The following is a 24,737-nucleotide window of genomic DNA, read 5'->3' on the forward strand; positions in this document are numbered from 1 at the left end:
CAGTTCAATTAATGATATACGGAATGTGAAGTATGAAGCGTATTATTCTTTTTTTAAAGTGAAAAACGCAATGAATGAAGTCAAACAAGATGTCCTACAGCAAGCCATTGTCATTAATTGTTGTTGTTGTTTTTTTGTTACCTTGGCTTCCCACTAAAAAACCCTCATCGAAGTGTCTTCGATCTTTGTTGTGTGGAGTAAAACCTCAAGTTTTCCTAATTTCTCCATGGTATTTATGTGCCGCTTTTCCGTGGTAAGGTATCTGATCAGTACGCCGTTTACGTTTGAAGGAAACAGTGTTCCACTGTTAAAGAATGCAATGAAAACAATTTCATCACATTCGCTTGTGCAAGAATCGCATATTACCAAATTAGGACTTGTTTATGTGTTCTGAAGGATTCTTTGTTTGTTGGTGATGTACTTCGATTTACTCACGGATTCAAACTGTTTTTATCAGTGCAGATTAGTTGATTTAAGGAATGAAGGAAGCTCTCCTTAAAGCTAAATGGATAATCGAAAGTACTTCAATCAGGAAGGCAAGGAGGCGAAAAACTTCTACCACCTGTCGGATAGTGGTGGCGAATCTCAGAGTAAGTAGAGAACGAATAATGATGGAAATCTGTTCATGCCTTACGTTCAATTTTCTTCATAAGTTATTTTTAATTAATTTATGGCTCGTCGCTTATTTTTTATCATACCTACAGGAAGTCCTCCTAAAAGACCCCCGATTGGTGTAAGACCACGCTGTTTACAATCGCATGTGTCGCAACGTCAAAAATCGTTAACCAAATCAGGACCCCGTGTACGGAGTGCCTCGACGGGACGTGATAAAAAATCCGAACTACAGGCTCGGTATTGGGCTTTTTTGTTTGGCAACTTAGAGCGCTCGGTGGGTAGAGTTTTTGTAATATTGGTCATATTTCGTATGTCAGAAACTAATTTCCGAATTCTCAATTTAGGTAAATGAAATCTACTTAACCGTTGAGTGCTATGAAAATCTATCATCATGCAAGGAAGCAATATTGGTATTGGAAAATTACATTCGTGACTTCAAAGCCCTTGCCGAATGGTTCAAGGTGTCCTGGGATTATGAGGCTACTCCTTTACCACAGCGACCTCACTCGTTGGCATGGGAAGTACGGAAAAGCAATCCAGTCCCGCGTAAGCATATATGCTGTACCATTAATATTAATATTTTGCGCCTGTTATTCGAAACATAATTACTATATTTCCGTTTTCTCCCGAACAGGTGTCCGCAAGCAGCTTTCGAGTCCTGGGATGTCAGGAAAATCTAGTCCAAGCTTTTCTGGCAAAAATAGTCCCTGCCCTGTAGCAGAAGAATCCGGCCGAATAAGTTCTCCCAAGAAACCACATTCATCTACAGAGAGTCTCAGTAAAAAGGGAAGCTGCGCGAAATTGTCCCGACACGAAACGAAGGATGCTTCAGTAGCGCCTTCCGAAGAAACAGTCACTACAGCTTATGACAATGGAGTTGTCGAATCAGCTTATGTGCTCAAACTCGACCAGTATACTCAAACGAATTTGGAGGATGAAAACCTGACGCTGGCAGAATACTTGGAGAAATATGATAAACAGCATTGTAACGGACCTGTTACGGGTGAAAGTGAAGGTGGAAATATTGAGCCGTTAGAGGAAAGAGTATGCACCGATGCCACTGTTGACGAGAAGAAGCAAAGCTTTCCAAGCGATGCAAAGGGAGAACATATTGCGCTTAAAGGTGTATCAAAGAATGTTTCCGTCATGAACATGGGAGCTTCATCAAAACCTAATGCGCAACGTGGAGGATGGCAGACCAAACCTTCCACGGTTCCAAAAGTAGTAGGAATTCGTAGCAATGTAGTTCGTCCACCGGTGCAAACGAGTTTGGTCCGTAAATCGGCTACAACGGGCAGTTTGTCGCAATCTAGTGTGAAGATTGCTGCCAATTTACCCGTCAAAAGTGCAACAGTGTCCAGTATGTCGTCGAACACCGCTGCGGTAGCAAGGAATAGAAACGGTATCAAACAAACATACCAGACTTTGAAGCCAGGCCCTGCACCGAGATCACAATTGGGAAGTAGTATGGCGGCCGTTGCTTCAAGATTATCTGTCCGTTCAAAAACCATGATAGAAGTTACTTGCAACACAAACCGGACAAACCGGCCTTTTCCATTTACCAATAAGGCCCGCGACGATTTGCAGCGACGTTCGACTACGAAACTTTCATTCGATGCGAACCGATCCAAGGAGGACATCTATAGCTCTAGCTCAACGTTGAAAGCGTCCACCGATCGGTTAGGTTCACGGAACTCCGTTGCAAGTGGTAGTACAGTGAAGCCAAAAATGCCGGCTCATGCGAAGACTGTTGACCGTCGTTCCGAACCAAAATCTTTACCGTCGACGGCAGATACAACTAGCGACGATGGTTGGTATACGGTAAAAACGAAACGACGGTCTAGTTTGCTTTGGGCGACACGCTTCAACCAGCCCACCGGTTATGCAAGCTTGCCCACATTGGCATTGTTGGATGAAAACATCAATAATGACATCACAGAGGTGGAGAAAAGTGGTCTACAAACCCCGAAATTAAGCGTGAAAGTGAACGAGCTTAACAGTGAAATCAATCATACGCAACGTGCATCAAAGCGTGCGATGGAAAAATCGGCGAAACCTGCAACGTTACAAACTAGAGGCACGGGGTTATCGAAATGTACTGGGCCACCAGCACTTTCGACCACGTGTTCAAAAATTGTAAAACCACCATCCACCAACACAACACAGGCGATTAAAGGGATTCATTTATCTACAGAAGTGGACAGATCCAAAAACCAACAGCTGATGACTGCGAACAGTCTCGCATCCGTCTCAAGGCAAAAGTCCGATTTAACAGGTTTAAAGTTAAAAACATTGCACAAGGAATTTTTGCGTAGTGAGAAAATGAGGTCAAAACATTCGGATCAACAACAACCACCTACACCGTCGAATGGAGTCAAGTCTGTGAATGATAATGCACAATGCCCTGCACAAACGTTAAGCCCAACAGTGCAGGAGGGTGATCATTTTGGTCACCTAAACATGGTTGACATGAACATTCAGACGAACATAAGTATCACAGCTATCGATAGTTTATACGCCAGTTGTTTGGGCGAATCGGCAGAGTTAATGTACAGTGGTAAAAAATCAATCCCGCATTATGTCGACATTGCCAGTCAATGTACCAGTGATGATCAGGAAGAGCAAGAACGCGATGATATGGAAAGTGACGAGGATCAGCGCAAGCTGCTGGAGGAACAGGAAAGTTTGGAAGCTCAAATACGGGAACTGGAAAATACAGGTGAGTTATTGTTCGTTATAAATGCCGTGGCAAAATCGATCGATGTATAACATTATTTTCATACAATTGTAGAAATTGACTTCGATACCGAAACCGACGAGACGGATTGTGAAGCGATCATAGACTTCGAGGACACCGATGCCACCGTTGAAAGTGGAACAGAACGACAGAACGATTGTACGGGTATGGAAGACGAGAATGATGAAGAAATCACGCTGGAAGCACGTTACGAACACGTACTGGCAGGTATGAGTTGGATTGATAGAGCTCGTACTCTCGACACGCTGAAGGCTATCGTGGCACGTCATCCCGGTCGTGCCCAGCAGCTACACGCCAAATTGTCCAGTCCCTCCCGAAGGCGCTCACTGCATGAAACGTTGAAAAAATATCAAGCCAAGCAGACACGAGCCCTAGAAAAGCGGCAAGCATTGCAGAAGGAAAAGGCGCTTAAAATTCAACATCTACTAGCGCGTGTAGAAGACGTGAAAGCAGCCAAACAGTGCTTGATAGAGAAAAAGCGATTGAGAATGGAGGAAAGATTGCAGCGAGCGGCTGAGAATCGTTCACAGTATATAAAGGATAAAATTAAAAAAGCTCACGATGAGGAAGAAAAACTAAGAGAGATAGCGTTCATTAAAAATCTTGAGGCACAAAACAAACGACTCGATTTCTTAGAGTCTTGCAAAGAGCAGGAAGTACGGTTGCAGGATCTTGAAACGGAACGACAGAAGCGTGCAGAAGAGAAAGCAGCCAAAGAAGCGGCAGTCGAGCGACGACGGCAGGAAATCGAGCTGGAACGGCAAAAGAAACTACAGCAAATGAGTGAAAATCGACGGGAGCGGGAAAAACGGGTCGGAAAAATGCAGGAACAGAAGGAACGTCAACGTCAAGCATTGGCCCGTGAGAAGGCACGAGACCGAGAAGAACGTTTGTTAGCGCTGCAGCAACAGAAGCTGGCAACGGCAGAAGAGCTTCAGCGAAAGATTATTCAGAAGCAACAAGAGTCGGCTCGCCGACATGAGGAAAATATCGAGCAAATTCGTCAACGGGCCGTCGAACTGGCGACCATTCCTAGTCGCAGTGCGGATGAGCTGAGAAATGAAGAGCATGATGAGGAAAACTCTAGCATAAGCGAAAAGGAAAGTTCACATGGTAACGGATCAAATGTGGTGCCCAAAGTGAACAAGAAACGAGTGAAAAAGTTACGCCAAAAGTTGGTAACTGCGGCAGAAGAGTATCTCAACGAGCTTAATCCTTTGGCACCGTCGATACGTAAACAAAGCCAGGTGCCTCGTTTATTAAGCACTATCGCGAAAGGAGGAAGCGGTATGTTGGGTGTTGAGCGACCAATCGGCCAATTGTTACGGTTGATTGCTAAAGCGGAGGTGGCTGATTTTCAATCACTATGGCTGTTGGATGGTCTTAGCACGATAGCAACGGTAATTGAAAGCGGTCTAAATCCTGGTACGGACGTGTCAAAGAAGTGAGTATCGTTCGTGTCTTTTTTTCTACAACTCGATACATTAAGTGCGAATATCCAGTTCATCCTTATTATGACAAACAGTATATACAAATTAATGAGCTTAATTTTCGTTACAGGGCTGTAGTTCTATCGGTGCAATTGTATCGGAATGCGTGTACATTGTGTCCGCAAATTGCACGGCATGCTGTCTTAGGAAGTTCCGTGCTGGTGCTATTAAATGCTTTGTTGATATCTCTTAAGGTGAGTAGAGATATAGAGAGAGGGCAAAGTTTATCATTTTTGTATGTATGTTTAAGCTAAGAACTGAATCTTTTTTATAATTATGATTATGATGACCCATCTCATACCGTTACATTAGATGGAGATAGTTGAATTATCGGATGATATTGAATTTACATATTAGAACATAATTTCAATCGATCTTTTAAGCATGAATTTTGTACATGAAAAAACTTTTACAAATGACAGATTGCTCATCTGCCGACCATTAACTCCTGCCCATACTCCTGGGAGTTTTTATAGCTAAAGAACAAATTTCGTGCGCGTGTTATGAATAAGCTAGTCACATACTTAGTTTGGTTTTTAACGTTATATCAACATTTTAACTTAAATTAAGAAAACATCATCATCACCTAACAGTTGACAGTTCACATATAACGTCACAAGATATATCACTACACAATACTCAACATTAAGTCCTTTCACGAACACACTACATAGTTTTCTAAACTCGGTTAACGTACTCTCGGCCAATATATATTTTGAAATTTCGTTGTAAAACTTAATACCCTTGTAGAACAACGAGTTCCTAGCTCTTGTCGTCAAGTAATTGGACATTGTAGGATCATTTACTCTTCGTGAAAAATGATTTCGTATTTCTTAAGTGCGGAGAGATTAGGAGCTGATAGAGCTGAATTTATCCTCCACCACAACTATTCGTATTATATAAATGACACCACATTTAATTGTATCTAAAAAATTTATCTTGTTTTCTCAACAAGCTATATACTAAGACGATATTAATACCTTTTCCACAGTATGAACATGCCGCATGCCGTAGTAGTACACTAAGTGTTTATGAATCAATAGAGCAACAATTATGTTTTGGTTATTTTTTTAACAGGAAATTATTCGTTAAAAAGCAATTTTTTCATAAATTACTGTCGGCTGTAAAATTATTACGTTATTAAATGTACTTTTATGACAATGCAAATGTCGTGGTTACAAAATGGATTAATATTAGTCGCATGATTAATTTGAGATAAAGTGTTCCATCAGCACCAATGCCGCGAGTACTGTTTTATGGAATGCGCAAAATACAAGATGATAGTTTGTTAATAAGCCTAAATTTGTTTTACAATATTTAGTAAAGCTTAAGCAATATTGGCTGGCCGTTCTTATAGAATAAAAAAAATAGTAAAGCTTAACGATAAATGAAGACATTTGTTGTATTATCTACTTCCGATTCGAAGTTATCATAAACCAACACAAATAAGTTTAAAGTATACGAATATCGCATCTCTTGTGCCGGTGAAATCCATTAAACATAACAGCTAATATAGTATGATATTCCATCAATTTTTACTTTTGCAATATAGACGCCTGAGGAAAAAAATAGTCTATTTCCGGTGGAACTATCGACAGAGCTTATATTGGCTTGTACTGTTGCTCTTTTGCCAACAAGTCCTTCGTCGAAGCAGGCGACACACCCAAAGGTAGCAGAACGGCTCCCAGATCTTTTGAGGTAAGTAAGACGAGAAAAGTTGCTCCTAGTGTGTATAGCTGATGCTGGCTATCGTACGTTTAATCGATTTTGTGCTGCATACTTTATGATGTGGTGGTATTTACGTTAGGAATTGATTGGTATTTGTGTTGAACGATGAAACATTCTCCATTAGCTGTTCCAATCTTTTTTCGTTACCCATGTGGGTTATCCGTGTTAATACACATGTTATATAGATCGGGAACTAGTATTTTTAAAGAAACTAAGGTAGATATTTTCGTGAAATAATTTACATAGTTTATTAATCAGAAAGTTTCTTATCACTAATAAAATGTAAAGCTTATGCAGCTTACCTTCTTAACGGAAATTGTGGATTTGGAATACGGGAGTTCAATTTAGTTGAAAGTGTATGGTATTTGCCGGGTGCCCTAAAAAGTTCCTAAAACTTTGTATCGATTAGTTTAGTAACAAGCATATTGCACCATGTATTAAAGTTTAGCTTTCTTAAAGATAATTTCGCCTTTTTCAAACCTTGTTGGGGTATGAGATTGAAGTTATCATCATTACTTGTGGTTACGTATAACCGACAGTAGACTTGATAGACTCTAACATTTAGAAGATACTGGAGACCACAGGGATGGGGGGAGGGGGGGAATTCTATATCTAATACCTGTCATGTTTGCATCTATTGTAATCTGGTATGTATCTTGTATCTTGTATGTAGTAAACATGTAAAAAATTGGTCATGAACGTTAAAACACCGTGCGAATGAATGATTCTGAATCTCTATTTCATAGATTAATGATCTAAAGATGTTAATTGAAAGATCCTGTACGATTCATGAACCACTTGAGATTCATGATCTCCCCCTATGAGGTTGGCCGTCATGTTAACCCCACCCCTCCTCCTTTTCCTTCTCCTCCGGTCTTACGTCTCGAAAAATGTTCATCATTTTCCAACTTTTAACATTCAGCTTTTAGGTCATGTTCTGGCAATGTTCGCAGAATTAACGAATCTTTTGAGAGTCGATTTCTGATTTGCATGACTCCTTACTAAAGATTGATATGAATGACTCTTCTCTAAATAAGAATTAAGCATATTGATATTAACACTAATATCAACCTTAATTTATTCTTATAAACCGCGGAGATTATGACAGTCGTAAGATCCGACATTGACTGAGCGTCTTCAAATTTCGGCCCGTCTTCGATTCCTCGAAATATATGTACTATATATGTATTTCCAAAGTTGATTTGTACGAATCAACTTACAAGTTATAAACCGTGTTTCATTTTTTTCGTATTAACAGACCCCATTATCAGATGCAAGACAGGCAGTCACTTGATATTGAGAGATGTAAATGACAACTGAGGTACAAGGCCTTTATAAAGCTAATAAAAAACTTGATATCAATTTCGGCTGGCCGGTTTGTTAACCATATTTGACCGCATTATATGTTTTGTTCTACAAGAATGTTGATAGTTTAAACTCTCTTAAAAAATCTTAATTTAATCTCTCCCCGAATGATTAAAAAAATGTAGAAAATCGCCGAAAAACAGTTTTCTTTTTTGTGCATCTGATGGATCCCATTTTAAAATATTTTCCAAATAACCCAATTTCAAATAATACAATATAGCTGCTTTTGCAAGTTATTTTATAAACATAATGGATACAATTATGAGATAGTAACAAGCTTGCATGATAAATGATGTGATTTCTGATTTCTTTAGACATAAATGAAAATTCTCAAAATTCCTCCGTCCGGCCGGAATTGGAAGACTTATGTTTGACGAAAGAACTATGTACGTTATGTCTAGTTGCTCATTGAGCCAAGGAGAAGTACTATTTTTACTACTCAGTTTCATTTGGTAGTGTATTCTCACGTATTTATTGCTTTAAATAATTTATGACGTAAAAATAAAGTGTTGCAAAAGATATGGAATTTAGAAAAATAGACTTACAAACATTACCATACGCAGTAATTCAATAATTTTGAATATTTGATATTGTTTGGTAGGTTCCAGTTTTACTACTGATCAATAAAAAAGAGGCAACTTCAATTTAATGACTGATGGAAGTGCATCAGCGCTTTTCAAATCAATTTGCTCAATCAGTTACGGTTACTTTACGGAACCAGCTGACAGTTTTATGCGATCGTCGATCGCGAAGGTCGGTGGGCAAAGAAAACTGCCCTTTCATCACGTTCAATTTATGCTGCTTGTGAAATGATGTTTGTTGAAACGAGCGTAGGGAGATAAAATGAAGGTGTATGTGTTTTCCATACCATGCCATTAAAGCGTGAAGCGTTGAAAACATGTGTTAACATAACACCAGCCCTCGAACCGGGTGCCGCCGTGTATTGATAATGGATGAGAATATGGTGAATTCTTTTTTCGTCTCTCTTCTTTTCTTTGTGATAAAATGCATAAAATACTTTTCGCCGCTAGAGACTACCGTATGAGAAATGGTGATGGCTGCATTCGTGGAGCTAATGGACATCTCATCGACAGCTTGGTTAAAACTACATGTTTAATGCAACCCTACAATGAGACAAAATTGGGATGATTTGTAAAATATTGATTGTATATTTTGAGCAACTCATAAGTGATGATATGCATTCCGGTATTGGCGCAGCTATTTTCTTAATGCTTTACTCATCGTGGTATAGAATGTGAAGTAAAACGGAATTGTTGAAATGAAGAAAATAATGCCAATGGATGCAATAAAAATATTATATAAGAATCATAACGGCTTGTAAGATTTTATCCTTGGGCTTAGCCCAAGCAATGGTACCATTTTAATTGCAGAAACACGGGTGTAGCTCGGTAAAGAGCGTTATCAAATATGCATTCGTCAATTTTCACTAATTGAATATTTGATGTGAATTGTTGGCTACGTATTTAATTTAACTAATTTAAAAAGTTATCCTATTGATTGAAATATATATATCGATTTCGAATGAAATCTTTGTGCTCATGACATGAAATTGGAATTAAAATGAAAATTTTATTCGTAGCTGCAGATTTGTTATTACGATATGAAGACATGGTTCGCACGGGATTTGTCACTGGTGCTGTCAAGCTAAGACCAGCTTTGAACTGTAAAACTGGTATAAAATTTTGAGCTCACTTGAATTTTCTAGGGAGAAATAACATATGAATTTCTATGGAGTTTCTGTCATAATTAATGTACTCATTTTTGGCATTGTAAACAACTTGTTTTTAATCACACGATTGAAATGGAGTAATATTTTTTATCGGCGAATATTTGTAATAGTATTTTCTCGAAGATCTGAATGTAATAAATATATTATGTAAATTGAATATTTATACACCAACAAATAATGTAGTTACTTTCCAACAAATAAACTCATCCCCACACTTCCTCAACACTCATCCCTACCCAGATATCTCTAAGACCTGTTGACTAGAAATTTTCATATGATGTTCTTTATATATTTTACAGTATTGTACATAAGTAATTTATTTTTAAAATAATGATATTCGAAGAAACTCTTGTAAAATTTAAAGTAAAGTAAAATCAATTCTTTTTTTATGTGCTTTTGCACATCACACAATCTGGTGAAAATTCTGCCGTTATGATGTTCGTGGTCAGAGGGAAAATATTTATTGAGCTTCTGAATGTATATGTCCTTTTAAAATGCATATTATTTTAACCGATCAGTTCTTAAAAGACCAGTATCTTAAGAAACTTGAATGTATGCATTTAGAATTCTAAAATTGGATTCAGCAAATAAATTTGGAGCTACTATGCCCTGATCAGCCCTGAGCCCTGATCAGTTACGATTTTAAGATTCACCCGTGTTTAAGTTTAAGTGTTGTGTTGTTAATTGGAATTAGGTATATTTCAAAACTATACTTGCATACTAGGAGATAGTATCAATAAGACATATTTAATGTTTATACGTATTATTGTTAAAAAAATCTTAATGTCAAGAAGCACGCATTTCATTTCCCCTTTTTGAATATTACAAATGCCCGTTTGGAAAGGTAAGGTTTAAAAATATTCAAGTTAATATTTAAAAGCCACTACGGGCAGGTTGGGATCTTAGTGATGCATAATCCCCCTATTTCATTTCCATCCATCTGATTCCACTTGCCGTTGTAACATGTTAATTATTTCATAGTTAAATTGTCTTTGAAAAAATCGACCACCATCATCATTCCTCTTCGCGCTCGGAAAACGTGTTGGTACGGCCTCGATCTCTTGTCATTCTTATATCGCACGTTGCAATATGACCCTAAGCAAAGCAGAGGTATATCAAACCCCCTGAATAATGAATGCAGTTTAGCAATGTGCCAGATGAAGTTGTTAAAAGGGACAGAAAGGGGTTTGCTGTGCTGTAACAAACGTTCGGTTTCTTCGTGGGATGTGAAATGCTTCCTGTGTCGACGATTTTTTTAACCCCGTTCCGCGAGTGCGTTTGATGTAACGCTCATTGATGTTGCTCTTCCTATCTATTGTTTGCATATGTCGCGTTACCAACGGATATCGACTGTACAGTTTTGCATATGTTTCAATCTATGCTATCTTTTGAAACGGGATCAGATTGGAAGCATTGGTTAGTGCGGGGTATGTGGTTGTTTTTTGGACTTTTGGACGAAGTATGCGACGTTAGTGAACGGTCGAAAAGGGTAGAAATATCACTTAATAAGCCGAACATTATGAATCTATTTCGCTACCGATTATTTGGTGCTAGTCGAGGTCTCTAAAGAATAGGGGTCAAACGTACCTTTGGCACAATGTAACACATTATTGCGATTGATGCATCTCATTTCACAAGGCGTTTGATAGGCGTGAGCGGAACCCATCATTATTTGCTATTTCTCATTTCCAGCACGTAACCCCTCTTAAAATATGTTCAATTTCGATGATTTTAGACTTGAATTAGATGGTTAGACTTGAAATCCAACAATATGAATAGGTTTTGAATGTATTTGATATCATTCCTGTAACTTGGTCCAGCCGAGGTCTAAAACCAAACCTGTTGTTTATTTATGGATTCTCGTCTATGTTTTACCGCTTCCAACTCTTACAAACTATTGGAAGTTGTAAGGTATCGTAGGTCAAAAATAAATGATCATCTATGTGTAATTTTCTCCAAGAATTTGTACCAATCAGGCCTAGGAGCAAAAACAAACACATGAATAATGAGATAATTGTTTAATGATAATTAATTTTTGTAAGATAATATTTGAATTGAAATTTGATAATAATAATTGTTAATGATTTTTGAATGAAAATCGTAATGAGTTGTTTATAAAATTTGTATTTCGCGCGGCTTTTACATTATTAATCCCCCTAATTTCAGGTGGTTTTTGAACTGATTTTGGATGATTTTTGTTAATTCGTTGATGATGATGAAGGTCTATGAAAGGTGAACAAATTTTAAATATTGGATTGTCGCTGATGTTTTTCCATAATTTTCTATCGTTTCTTTGTTACAGTGTCCTTCAGATATTTAATTGCTTAATATTTTTTTACAAACACGAAAAAAAAACAATCTGTGATTGATTCCAAGCAAAATCCAACATCAGGGAACATTAGTTGATCGCTAAAAGTGGTTCCCTGGGGTCGCAAATTGAAGTGCAACGATGGTGTTTCACGGCAATGATTCCTGAAAAGACTCACGCCCCTTTGACCGCAGGGGATTGAATGTAGCATAGGGATCTCGCTGGGATAAGATCATCGTATCGCCGCAGTACTCATGTTTTGGCGCAGAACCATGACGGACTGCATGTTGTGGCACGGCCAGAGATGCACCCCGCGGTGCTCGGGGATTTGATTTTATTAACGCCCATTTGAAAAGCGCAAAATAAGTGTCCTGCTGGATGGAAAACGCAGAGCCATTATTCCCTAAACTACATTGAAGGTTTTTGTTCGCCCATCTCCAGTGGTTCTATTTACGAGATTAAGTCTTTATTTTCAGCCAATCGGGAGGAATCAATTTATAACGTATAAATAAAGAGCGCAACATTGCATGGCTGTTATTATTATCGATATTAGTGGGTGCAGTTCGTTTATGTGTGAGTTTTTCTCATTTCTTTTGTTCATCTCTACGGTACGTTCCTGCATCGCTCTGTGCCGTAGCATGGTCAATCAATGGATGAGCCACCCGCTGGGTCTGTGTTCACAGCAGCACCGTATTATATTAGCCTTTCGCTGCGGTTGGCTGTGGTAGTGGCTAGTGCCACCACTTGCCACTACTTTTGCAACATGCAGCTTCAGCCGTCAGCCGCTTCGAGGTCCTTTTTGGAATGGTCCGTGCTCCATCGGAACGAATATTTCATTTGCTTCCATCGTGCTTCCGCGATACTCTTCGGGTTTTAAAACGAGGGAGAGATACTGCTTTACCGATGGCGAGGACCCCCTGGGGAATCAGGCAATCTTTTATTCTCCCATTAGGAAACGATAATCACCTTTGCCGTTTGCCACGACACAGCGTCGAGCTATCGTCGGTAGATGCTGATGTTGTTATGCCTTGTTCGCTGTCCCTGTGTCTAGAGCTGGAGGCTCGTGCGGGTTAACGATATACAATCAAGATTTGGGCAGAGATGTGCCAAGCAGAGCTGATGATGATCATGTTGATGGCTTTATTGAAATTTGACACCTTTCGACCAATAGACCACACACTGGGTAGTTGAATTTATGAACGGTAAGTTTTGGTTTGAGTATATTTGTGCATTGAAGTGTTGGCGTGCTGTGTCAGTGTAATCTTGGAATTAGTCCGAATTGACGAAATTTAAAACAGTATACTGTTGATCGTCACCAATTTCAGTAGTGAATTTAGCGAGGATGCTAATTGAAAAGCTGAGAGTTGCATCAAGTGCAGGAATTTATTTGTTATGTTCATTTATTACGTTACGTTTTAATTAACAACGGTTGGCCAAGTGGTGCATTGGAAGCGGCGCCGTCTTCACGCGAAAAGAATCGCTACAAAATCCTATTCCGACTAATCCCCCGTCCAGCTATGGGTAAATAATATGAAAGAATGCCAGAAATGGCAGCCGCAGAAGAAGACGTTTTATGAATTAGTTACTCGTAAACAGAGTATAAAATATGTTGTAGAAGAGTCGTGATCGATGCATAGTTGGTAGGAGTCTCAGGTACTGTAGAACATTTCTCTTTGGAATAGATAAACGTTGTTACATGTACATCAAATATGCACTCACTATGAACCGGTAGAACAATTTTGTGGAATAGCTGCTTTGGTGTATGTTTGTTTTTAGTTAACGCAACGCACAACCCAGGATAGGGATGAATCAGTCGATATCGTTTTGGTCGCAGGGCATCACTAGGCCACGTGAACATCATTAGCATTCTAGCATGGCACCAGCAAAATCTATCGGGGTAAACCTTGCGAGATGCGATGAGTTCTTACGTCTACGCTCTGTTTACCGAGCATCCTTCTCGGTTGCTGTCGCTGACGCTGCTTTGGCTGGATTCGTCCTCCTGGGAAAGAGCCGACCAACGGTGGTTGGCAAAGCCTCGGAAGGGATGGATAGATTGTTGCTCGTTACGGTATTACGGTTACGGTACTGTGCAAGTACGAGCACGTGGGCTAAGGCCGGAGCACTGCCGGAACGAAAAACTGAACATCAGTTCAAATATTTGGCTTTATCTGGCCCGCTAATTGAAATTTCACAATTTTCATCCCATGAACACAATTCTATTTGCGAATGTTTTCTAGTAGCCAATTTGGAGGCAAACTTTCGTGCATGCCTAGCCTATGCACGATTGTTTGCAGAGGAGTAGTAGTATAATCTTGTTCGCGTTGAGAGTTAGATCAATGCCGCAAAGACAAACAGCCAATATTGTTGCGAAGTCTCATTCATTTCGTTAGGATTTGTTTGTTAGGAGAAATTTGTTGTTGAGGTGTTTAAGAAAAAAACTTATCCACACATAACTAGTTTACCAAATCCGTGTGATGAAAACGATTTTAATATATAGAAATCACTGTTGAAAAGTTGTTGAATTGAATGGTTTTTTTGCTTTATTCAAGTACAAAAATAGAGGTTTGTTAACACGCATTTTTACGGTTACAGTTACGGTTTTTTAAAGCCATCTTGATAATCTAGAAATAGAAATGATTTTCTAAAGCTTTTATTTGTTGAAATTTATTTAAATTTATTTAAATGATTTCAATAATAATTTAAATAAATTTAAATTTAAATTTATTACATCTAGATTTTTTTTTTAAATATCAATAATTTAACATAGTTACACAAATCTTACTGACTACACTGTACAAAATGATCATGTTGTAAAACCTTTGCTGTAATGGCATAGCATTGGCTGGATATGATGCTTTATGTTGTGGGAATGTGTTCTATTTGTGTGTGTGTGTAGGACATACGCAACGTCGCACCCTATTCGATTGGTACAATGGATTGCCACTTGAAAATCACTCGCCGGTAAAATAGCACATGGTGTAATTGTGAATCAATATTGTTGTATTTTTTTTTATGGTCTCTACGGATTTTTTTTTCTTTTTCCCCTGAAGTAGCTAATGTTCCTTTGTTTATCATATGTGTTTTATAACATTTGATGTTTTGTTAGTTTTCAGAAAGCAGATGAGCTTTTTCTAGTAAATATAGAGTTATTCTTCATATAAGGCAAAGTATTTTGAGGTTGTTAAATGAGCCTTAGACATATCATAATTGCAACATATTAGTACATGATGGTATTGGAACATTTGTCCATCACTATAACGTGCTTTTTTATAACTTGTCTGTCTGGTCTTTATAACTTTATTTTAACTTGTGGGTTCCTCCGAATGTTGCCCGTCCATACTAATGTCGAAGATTGTTGTATCTTTTGAAGCAATCTAAGAATCATACTACTTTTTCGATATTTTACATAATACTCGAATTGCCGATCAGCCAGACATTGTGTTATCGAACGGATTAAGCAATTTCTAATAGTGCGATATTTACACTATTAGGATACAGAAACAAAATTAGAATCCTCCATCTTATCATGTCTATACAGGTTTCCACCATGTTATAGTATCACTTGTTTCACTTATAGAAGCATTTTTATACACATTTACCAGTTGTCGATTAGCGTAAGTACTGTATGGCTTACATTAAATTTAAATCAAAAAGATTTCCGCAAATGACGCTTATAAAGCATTGCACAGGAGAGCAGAGCACGTGCTGCGAGTTAATCTATGCAGTAACTTTCAATGCTCGTGTTTTTCTTCAATTCAATTTAATTTTACTGTTAAGCTAAAAATTGATGAAATAAATAATAGTTTTTTTAAGTTCAAGCTTATAAAATTTTATGAATTCTTCAAAACAACTGAATCAAGCAAAATGTGTAGCAAAGCACACGTTTGTTTAACTAAGTTCTAAATTTAGATATGGAACCACAAGGCTGGTTGAAGGCTGATCGAATTAATATATTCATATTAATTACATCCAATCTCCCATTCCATTGCTCATAGCGCTGCTCTTTGCTTGGGGGAATGAAATGAAAAAAAACTTAAAATGGGTGCAAATGGAAAGAAAACATTTTGATTCGATGGAACTATGCTGTGATAAGAGAAAACATACACTAGCCACATGTTTATATCCTTGATCGAAAGGTTTGCCAAAGTAACCAACAGAGAGTGGATTAAAGTTTGTATTCAAATTACTAAGCGGATTATGGAAGTGGATGTTAATTGAAATGGAACGCTCAAATCGCTTGCGACAAACTGGCCTATTTTAGACTTTGGTATGCTTGCGTAACATTTGGTATGTTGATAATGGAAGTAATCTTAATGCATCGCAGTGGAAGAAAAAAATTGGATCGGCTGGGCGGGATTAAAAATCAATTCAGTTGTAAAAAAAATCACCCGAAGAAACAACAGCACAACTCATAAAGTCAAGAATGATCCGTTCAGAATAATGAAAGCTTGATATGTGTTTTGTTGTTGTCGTCTGAATTGTTTTTAAATAACAAAACAGAGCTTTAACGTTACATTTTATCATACTACAAAAAACAGTTGCTTAGCAAAATTAGCAATGGCTGTTGTTTGAAGTTGAATTGCTATTCGGAATAATTAATAGCATAAATTAAGCCCCTTTTTGTTTGATGATGATATTCTGCAGAATTGAATGGAAAATGCACCATCACCAGCAAACTGCGAAAGAAAACATGATCCTGTCGGTAATACCGTGGGTCCTCTTTTGCATACAAATTATAAGTTTGTTTTAAATTCCAACCAAAACAAACATTGGGCAACCGTAACGCAAAACTGACCGTGTGTACAGAAAATCGCGTCGTCTTTGCTGTGTATTAGAAGATTAATGTTTACCTTCGGTCAGCACTGGAAATGAATGGAAGCAAGGGTAGAGATTTATTTAGTCAGGCAAGAGTTTTGGAAAATCCCGTGAGGAAATGTTTGCATTTGCAACCCTTTTTCTGCAATTACAATCAACAGGTCCTTATGCTGCTAGCGCTGTGTGACGCTGTGTGAGTGCTTATATAGTAGAGCAATCAAATTAATAGCCATTCTTGTTGGAACGGTTCACCTAACGGAATTAATGTTTTCCTTTCTAATTTAGCACCAAAGCCAACGGGGACAAGCAAGTGTCTAAAACGTTGATCAATTATGAGTTTTTATAGCGATGTATCAATGTCGTTGTGATGTTTGAGTATCTGTAAAACACTGGAATAGTTTTATCTAAAGTATCTACGGTTCTCTACTGTAATTTGAAAGATGCCAAATACGAACAGATATTTTTTTGTGATAAATTCCTATAAAACGCCTAGAATGGTGGGACTGAGCGAGTGCGCAAATAAAGCTGTTTTTGTTTACCTATGTCATATGTTAATTCTTCACAACTCTGATTATGCTGTTTGCAATCCTCTTGTTACACTTGATTGCAGCTGACAGCTACCCACGCCTGGCCATTGCGAAAACACCGCACGAACAGGACGGGATAAAAAGGGTCCATGAGTGGTTAACGGTAGCGCCTGAGATAGTAAGGGATATATAGAAGACAGCGCTACAAACGACAACCCCTCGGTGCAGTGTTTGGTACATGATGCTATTTTCCCGCAGGATCTATGTTTGCACTTTTCTGCGTATTAGCCCGGCCCTGTCAAGTGTCAACTGTCAACTTGTGTGCGACTACGGTTTTTCTCTAACCCCTTGCCGGGTATAGGTTCTTTTGCACTGGCGATAGCGGTGTGTCTAATTCTCGGATGGTACTAGAAACAATGTGCAACGTTAAAGCAGATCCCGATTAAATCCTCGTTGGCGGCTACTCTACACCGTTAGCAGGAATATCATCACCTAATAGATTTTAGGGAAAGAAAATGGGCAAGATTTGTTTTGATGGTTTTTTCCTATAGGAAATATTTTCCGATATAAATTCGATACCAAGTACAACTGAGAAGAAGGGCAGGCAAACCATTCTTTTATAAATCTTTTCGTGAAAGGGTACACTGTATTGTTTAATTTAAAGAAAAAAAAAACTTTCAAAGGGGTACCAAGGGTTGCACGTTGTTATGATGGATTACTGTTTTGTCACAGCAACGGATGTTGACATACCTAGAGGGCTACAGACATCGGCAGTGAACACAACAGTGGAACGCCTCGGGATAAAATTAATCCAGTACCATTTTAATCAACAGCAGGACCTTAATACTGCATGACAATTAGCATTAAAGTAGTGTTTTCTATGGTGGTCCTGTTACACCGTGCTGTTGAAAATTTTTCTTCTGAATGCTAGATATATGTGTTGAGAGCGTATTACGAACCCCCTTTCATATAGAATTAGTTGGACAACTTAATTTATTAATTGTTAATTTAATTTCTTTTTCCAGCTATATCATAAGCATTGGGTTAGTGGAGAGCTTGGTAAGACGAATTGATAAGGTGCATGAATCAATCGAACACGAAACTAGTCTTGTACTTTCGCTGTTGGCCTCCTTGGGACTGCTGACAAAGTTGGTTGAAATATGTCCAGCAGGTGCGTTTCGAAGCTAATAAAGATCCAATGGCGATTTTGTAATGAGAAATTATACATTTTCACAGGTCCTGACATCACCAAATTTATGCTGACGGCACGGTCAACGGAACTGTTCGGCACTATATCTCTACTCTATGCTGCTGTTGTTCCCATTGGTAAGCTAATTGAAAAGAAAAGAAAAAAACGCAGTAGTAAAAACAGAAGTCATGAACGTGAGATCGGGCTTTTGCAGACAATTTGGAAGTTTTTGTTTAAACTCTGTCTTGTGATTCTAGCGCTAGGCTTGTGGATTCGGCGGTCATTCTTTTGGAGTTGAGTCGGGGATAAGATTTGTTGCGTATCTATCAAGTGTCTGTTAATCATTTTCCTCGGGACTTGGTCATTGCGGGTTGTAGCTGGTACCGGAAATGGGTCCGTTTAATTAGTAGATTAAACTAAACGTCACGAACTGAATATTTAGCCGGGTTCGGAAACGGTATTGCGCGTGTTGCAGGTGAACCTACCTTTTTCCTCTTATTCGTGCATGAGCACCTACGAAATTATAGCCAGCAATCAGATACAGCTTCTTCCCATGAGGATCGTCGCACTTGTTGGAACTTCGTACCGTATAAAAGAGGCATGTTCACACCGTATTGAATCATGCGCCCTCTTTTGGGCTTCTCTTAATTTGCAGGTGAAAGCATTCCTCCCAGAACGACTTCCTTGGCGGCGGCTACTTTTAATCTTCTGGTGACCTTTGCCAACCTGAACGTTGAAGCGTTTCAGGTAAGTAATCGTGGCTCGTAAACGTGGACCAGCGGTTCATTCCGTTTCGGTTGGGTTTAGTTTTATGGTGTGATTTTACTGTTTCCGCTTACTTCCATTGTTTCCGTACGCACAGTAGTGAATATAAGACGTCCCATTCAGAGATATGTGTTTGTTTAGCTATGAATGAATTTTTTTCTGGGTATTTGATCAATCAGCACGTGACTTTGAGCTTGCGTGATCCATTTGAGTAACATAAAAACATGGAAATAACTACAGGTATTTGATTCAACGATAATTGATCGAATATTGTCCAACTTGTAAGATAGTTAAAAATGATTAACTACGATGTATGTATCCAATAGTTGCAAGTTTTTGAATAATTACTGAAATATATATTTAAATAACATTGAGGAGCAGGTAAGAAAGTTACTAGACTATATATTTTTATTGTGTAATCCATTTTTATACACAATTTTGTTATTCTGACGTATGTAAGGACTGATTTTAAGGAGTGACCTTTCCCTCATTGAATGTTATAAAATTTAATGTCTTTCAAATTGTCGATCGTTTCATCATTTAATTAGTCTACTTTTCCAAGAGTGAAAATATTTGCAACTGAGAGTTTGTGTAACATTTGATTGAAATTCACTTCATCGCATCGGGCGAACCATGAACTTAACGATATTCTTCGATTTTGGTAGGAAGTATCGTAAATATATATTATCCCTTCTCTGCTTGTTTACCCAACAACAACAAGCAACTTCATCTTCATCACCCGTCACGCCGTGAAAGACCGTATTATACCGTAAAAGAGTTGAACCCAGCACTGTTCATGTGACTGGTGGTGTCTTTGAAACCTGAGGTACATAAGATGGAGCTTTTAAATACTCTTAGCCTACAAGTTGTAGGTATTGTTGATGAAAAAATGTCCATCTTTGGTCTTCACTTATATCCAGAGTAGCTATCAGTCACAAAACTTGCACAACCTTGGCGGATGGAACGCTGTTAGGAAATGTTGGTGTCTTGGCGGTATAGATTTTAATAAATAAATTATCATTTACAAATATTTATATTATAAAAGTGTTGCTGTGAGATTAAGATTGAAATTTTACTGCTTCACTCTATTGCAGGCAGTATTAATAGAGCAAAATCTCTCACTAAAGTTCCTCGACGTCATCAGTATACTATTGCAGTACTGTGTCCCAAAGGCGGACATAAAAAGTGAAACACAGACTGTGATAATCGACTTAATAGCAACGCTAGGTTTCTTCTGTGCCAACAATAAAATCAATCAGGTAAGAATGTAGTATTATTGATTTCTGTACGAAGCACTTTACTCAACCGGGCTGGAAAGGTGCAAGCTGGCTGGTTGAGTTCATGGCGCCATTTTGGATATCAGCCTATCCGTGCCGACTCTGATATTGCCAAGGCTTATATGATGCTTTGAGTGTAGTTTTAGCTGCTTTGATGCTTTATTTTTCGTAGCCGAAAAAGTAAGACAATGCCTGTGAGAAGTTAAGATTCCAAGGCTGGGGAAGAATAATCCACTGTAGCCACAAAGCACGCAGGACCATCTCTTGTCTTGTGCGGCGGCGTTCACCTTTCAGCCATTGCCTTTCCATTAGCCTTTTAGGTGCCGCAATAATTTTCTTGATCTAAATTACTTTTATGACTTGTGGATTCCTCCTTCGCGTAGTCTTGTGCATTCTGTTCTGTCTAATCTAACTCTTACATATCTATATGTATGTATAGTTTATGTTTTCCGCTATACATCGAGCGCTGCCATTGGCCCTTTCGTGTATTCCTTTGCTCTTGTCTTCTTTCGCGTGGTCATGAGCATTCTCAAAACGGAGAATAGCGGAGAAGTCATATTTTCCCCCTATCGCTTTGTTCCATCGTGCTCTTTCGCTGTAAGACCGCACATCTTCACATTCAAGCTAGCCTGCAACCCACCGCACCGAGGGCTCCATGATATACTCGGCGAATATCTCCGTTGGTTCGTTTCACAGCTTTCCACATTCTGACGTTTGCACCGAACGGACGCCATTGTAGGCTGCTGGTCGGTTGCTCTGTTCTCAAACTTCATCAGAAAAGCTCGGGTGAACGTTATTCGGCGAAGAATTTACGTATAACGTCGTAACAAAACGTATTATTATCTGCGATTTACCTTTTTGCTGTTCTGAACGGGTTCGGTTAACGGCTTTTGCGTTTCTTCGTTCTTGGATAAATTTTAGTTAGTGCACCGCTTTGTTTTGTTTGATACTCATGTCTTTGTGGTATGTTTCGTCGATTAGTTGATCTGTTCAAGATCAGCGAAGAACGTTTGTTGGGCTAAACAACCAGTGCTTTAAACTAGCACGAAATAGTACAGTTCAATTGTTGTTACTTATTACGAAACATAGCTTTATCTTAATGTAAACATTAAGAATATTAATTAAATTATTAAATATAGTAAGTTATTTTTTTATATATATTCAGAACGCTAGGCGGTGTTTTTTGTAACTATTGGGAACTTAATTTAGGACACAATTCACATTTGTTGTTAGACATTTCTTTCGTCGAAACATAAAAGGGAATAATAATAAGTATTGAATAAGTTTTTTGTTTTCGTTAGAACGGCCTAGCCGTATCGACTTATTCTACAACGTAGCCGGATAGTCACTCCTTGCTTGGGGGGATTGGCCGGGACGGGATTTCGGTCCGGTTCGTTCGTGTCAAGATCGGAGCCACTATCATCATGTTACCGGGCGGGCCCCTATTTTGGGCTTGGCGCCAATGCCGCACATTTTAGAGTTCTTTGAGATAGCAGAATAATTTTTCTCGACGTCGAAGTAAAAAAATCTATACTGATCATGGTTAATTAAAACACGCAGAGGATTCTGGATTTTGGGGAACTCACGACAGATCCTACGTTAATTTTTTTCCAATGCCATTATTTCTGAACAGGAATTGTCTGGCTTTTTTTCGCTTGGTTCAAATTCCCTGATTTCCTTGGTTGTTATTAAAAGGTGCTAGCAGCAAAGTCTGTTGTCAGTCAGTGGTTTTCGCTGCGTCATCTTACTGATTCCAGGCGGCTGATAAGTTTTACGAACCAGAAGAGACGATGAAAATATTTTGGTGTTTTCTTGCTGAAATTACTACAGACACTGTAATTTGGTCAGTTTGCCGCTCACGGAGAAGGTGAGATCCAATCGAACGAATGAACTTTCAATGATTTTGAAAATTTTGAAGATGATTTGGTTTTAGAAACAGTGAAACATAAGATATAACTTTTTGAAATAACTTGATAAAGAAAAACATTGTTCACTTAATGTTATCTGAAATAATCGAATGATTTTGCACGGATTATGCACAAATAATTTGAAACAAGGATATTGTTTCCATTGTTAGTAAATTTGATTTTAAATAATATCTCTTAAAGGTTATTAGTTCAAATGTATATAAAAAAAAATATATATATATTATCACCATATCCTTGTTTTTCAATGTTGCAGGATTTATTAACATCTGATCAGTATATGTGTGTGATTAAAAATTTCGCCAAGCTACCCAAGCAATTTGACGTAATCACATATCCAACGTTGGTCACAATAATTCATGACAACCCAAGTGCCAGAGTCGTGGTCGGCAGAGATTTCAATGTTGAGGTAAGTGATAGTGAAGCTATTATCAATGTTTTGATGTGCGATTCGTGTAGCACATAAAACTGAACTCCAAATGCAATGTCCAAAGCCGCCATCATTAAATCATGAGCGTTTGCAAGCTTTTCGTTTTATCAGATTTTTCTTTCGTTTTAATTGTCAAAATATGTATTATAGTCGCTGCAAACGCATTGCACTGCTTGAACGGATCCATAAATGCTGCTGTAACTTTTATTTGACGATGCTCAGCGACTGCTAATGATACATCTCCCAACAGTTATTGCTGTTTGATGCATGGATATCGTACATTAATTATTTTTTCGTCCTTTTTTATATCTTTTCCGTGGTTTGGTTTGATTGGAACATTGCTGCGTTTTGGCGCTCACACAACTCATCGACCTTTGCAGCTGCTGGATGAATTTAGAAGATCCGATATGGCGAAGAAGAATCGCATTATATCACTTCTGGTATAGTGTGCTTAAAAACCGACGTGTGAAACTATACAAGAGCGAGAAAATTTAGGAGAAAGAGTTTCTTATTAACAAAGATTCTATGTAATCGATGGTCCATACAGGTGTAAAATGTAACAGAGCACCAGCTAATTATGCAATCATGCCGTTCATGGCTAGTGTTTTTAACGCTGGCAAGAATTGTTATGTAATTTTCATCAACAGCGTTACAAAGTACATTAACAAATACGAAAAACCAGGACTAAAACCAACGGCATGGCACATCTTAAAATATGGCTGCAATGTAAAGCATCATCAGCATCACCAATCAGTATCGAAGTTATGTAGTATGCGGGTTGAAGATTTCAAACAAACAGATACGACAGCCGCCAATCCCCAATTAAACAACGCCTTCAACATATTCTAAGTGTCCCACGTAACAAATCATAACAAGCATTAGGATTGTTTTGAGGGACTTCCACAACATTTGTCCTAGCTGAATATTTTCATGTGATTGCAGAAATGGCGTTAAATATGTCTGTTCAACCACCGCAAGCCTAGACGTATCGCACAATAAATAATATAGTAACATCAGTAGTCAGCAGCACCGTTTAGACTACATTACTACTCTGTGATTAATCTTTAGGTTGTAATTGAACACAAACTAAACAGAACGTACACTCCACTAACGAAACCAAGTAGAATAGTTAGAAATAGCTTCAGTCAAAATGCCATCTCGGTCATGAGATTGATGAGGTGGATGGAGGGTCTCAAATTCTTATTTTTATTTTGTGTCGCTTCTTTACAGGTTCATTAAGTATAGAAATTAAAACATCTCGTTGCTTGGTTTATTTAACAGTTAGAGAGGTGAATTTTTGGAGAATCGGAGAATACAAATGAACAATAAACTGATTGCTTTTGTACTTACTAAATACGAGATGTTTTATCCGGAAATTAACTCGAAAGAAACTTCAAACTGTGCTTATCAAGTTGTGTCAAATATCATAATCCCTTGGAAATGTTCATTAGTTTGTGGATTACGGATTCGTTTCCGGATTAGAAAGAAAGAATTGAAGCAAAAACAATCATAATCCCGTAAAATGTGAATTTTTAAATTAGACTAGAGGTTCTGTTCATTGCATCGTTCGATGGTTGAGCAGGAGAAGGAAAGTTATCAACCGTTCCAATCTTGTTGTCAAAGGGATCGTACCAATTAGCCATACTTGACCAATGGTCATCGTCGATAGCATGCATAATGCAGGTTGGCTATCCTTTGATGTTTTAGCTGATCAGCAAAGTGTGGAAAATTAAAATTACATCTTATGTACGCATATTAACTATAATCCATTCAGCAGGCTCTAGTAAAATTTCAA

At 38.2% G+C, this 24,737-nt stretch overlaps 1 protein-coding gene across 1 annotated transcript; it reads left to right on the forward strand.

Annotated features, from left to right (window-relative positions):
* Positions 1-505: 505 nt before the first annotated feature.
* On the forward strand, positions 506-23,388 carry LOC128715518 (S phase cyclin A-associated protein in the endoplasmic reticulum). Its single transcript, XM_053810425.1, has 13 exons — positions 506-590; positions 705-889; positions 960-1,161; positions 1,250-3,334; positions 3,407-4,817; positions 4,934-5,057; positions 6,416-6,561; positions 18,382-18,527; positions 18,593-18,682; positions 19,201-19,292; positions 20,405-20,569; positions 22,769-22,921; positions 23,323-23,388. The coding sequence occupies exons 1-13, from the start codon at positions 506-508 to the stop codon at positions 23,386-23,388; spliced, it is 4,950 nt and encodes a 1,649-aa protein (XP_053666400.1).
* The last annotated feature ends 1,349 nt before the right edge of the window (positions 23,389-24,737 follow it).

This window comes from Anopheles marshallii, chromosome 3 (genome assembly GCF_943734725.1).
Source record: "Anopheles marshallii chromosome 3, idAnoMarsDA_429_01, whole genome shotgun sequence".
Classification (NCBI taxonomy): Eukaryota; Metazoa; Arthropoda; class Insecta; order Diptera; family Culicidae; genus Anopheles; species Anopheles marshallii.

Coding starts and splice junctions, on each gene's coding strand:
- LOC128715518 (XM_053810425.1), top strand. CDS start 506: ATGGATAATCGAAAGTACTTCAATCAGGAAGGCAAGGAGGCGAAAAAC. Junction 890..959: donor TTGGCAACTTAGAGCGCTCG/GTGGGTAGAGTT, acceptor TTCTCAATTTAG/GTAAATGAAATCTACTTAAC. Junction 19,293..20,404: donor TGAACGTTGAAGCGTTTCAG/GTAAGTAATCGT, acceptor ACTCTATTGCAG/GCAGTATTAATAGAGCAAAA.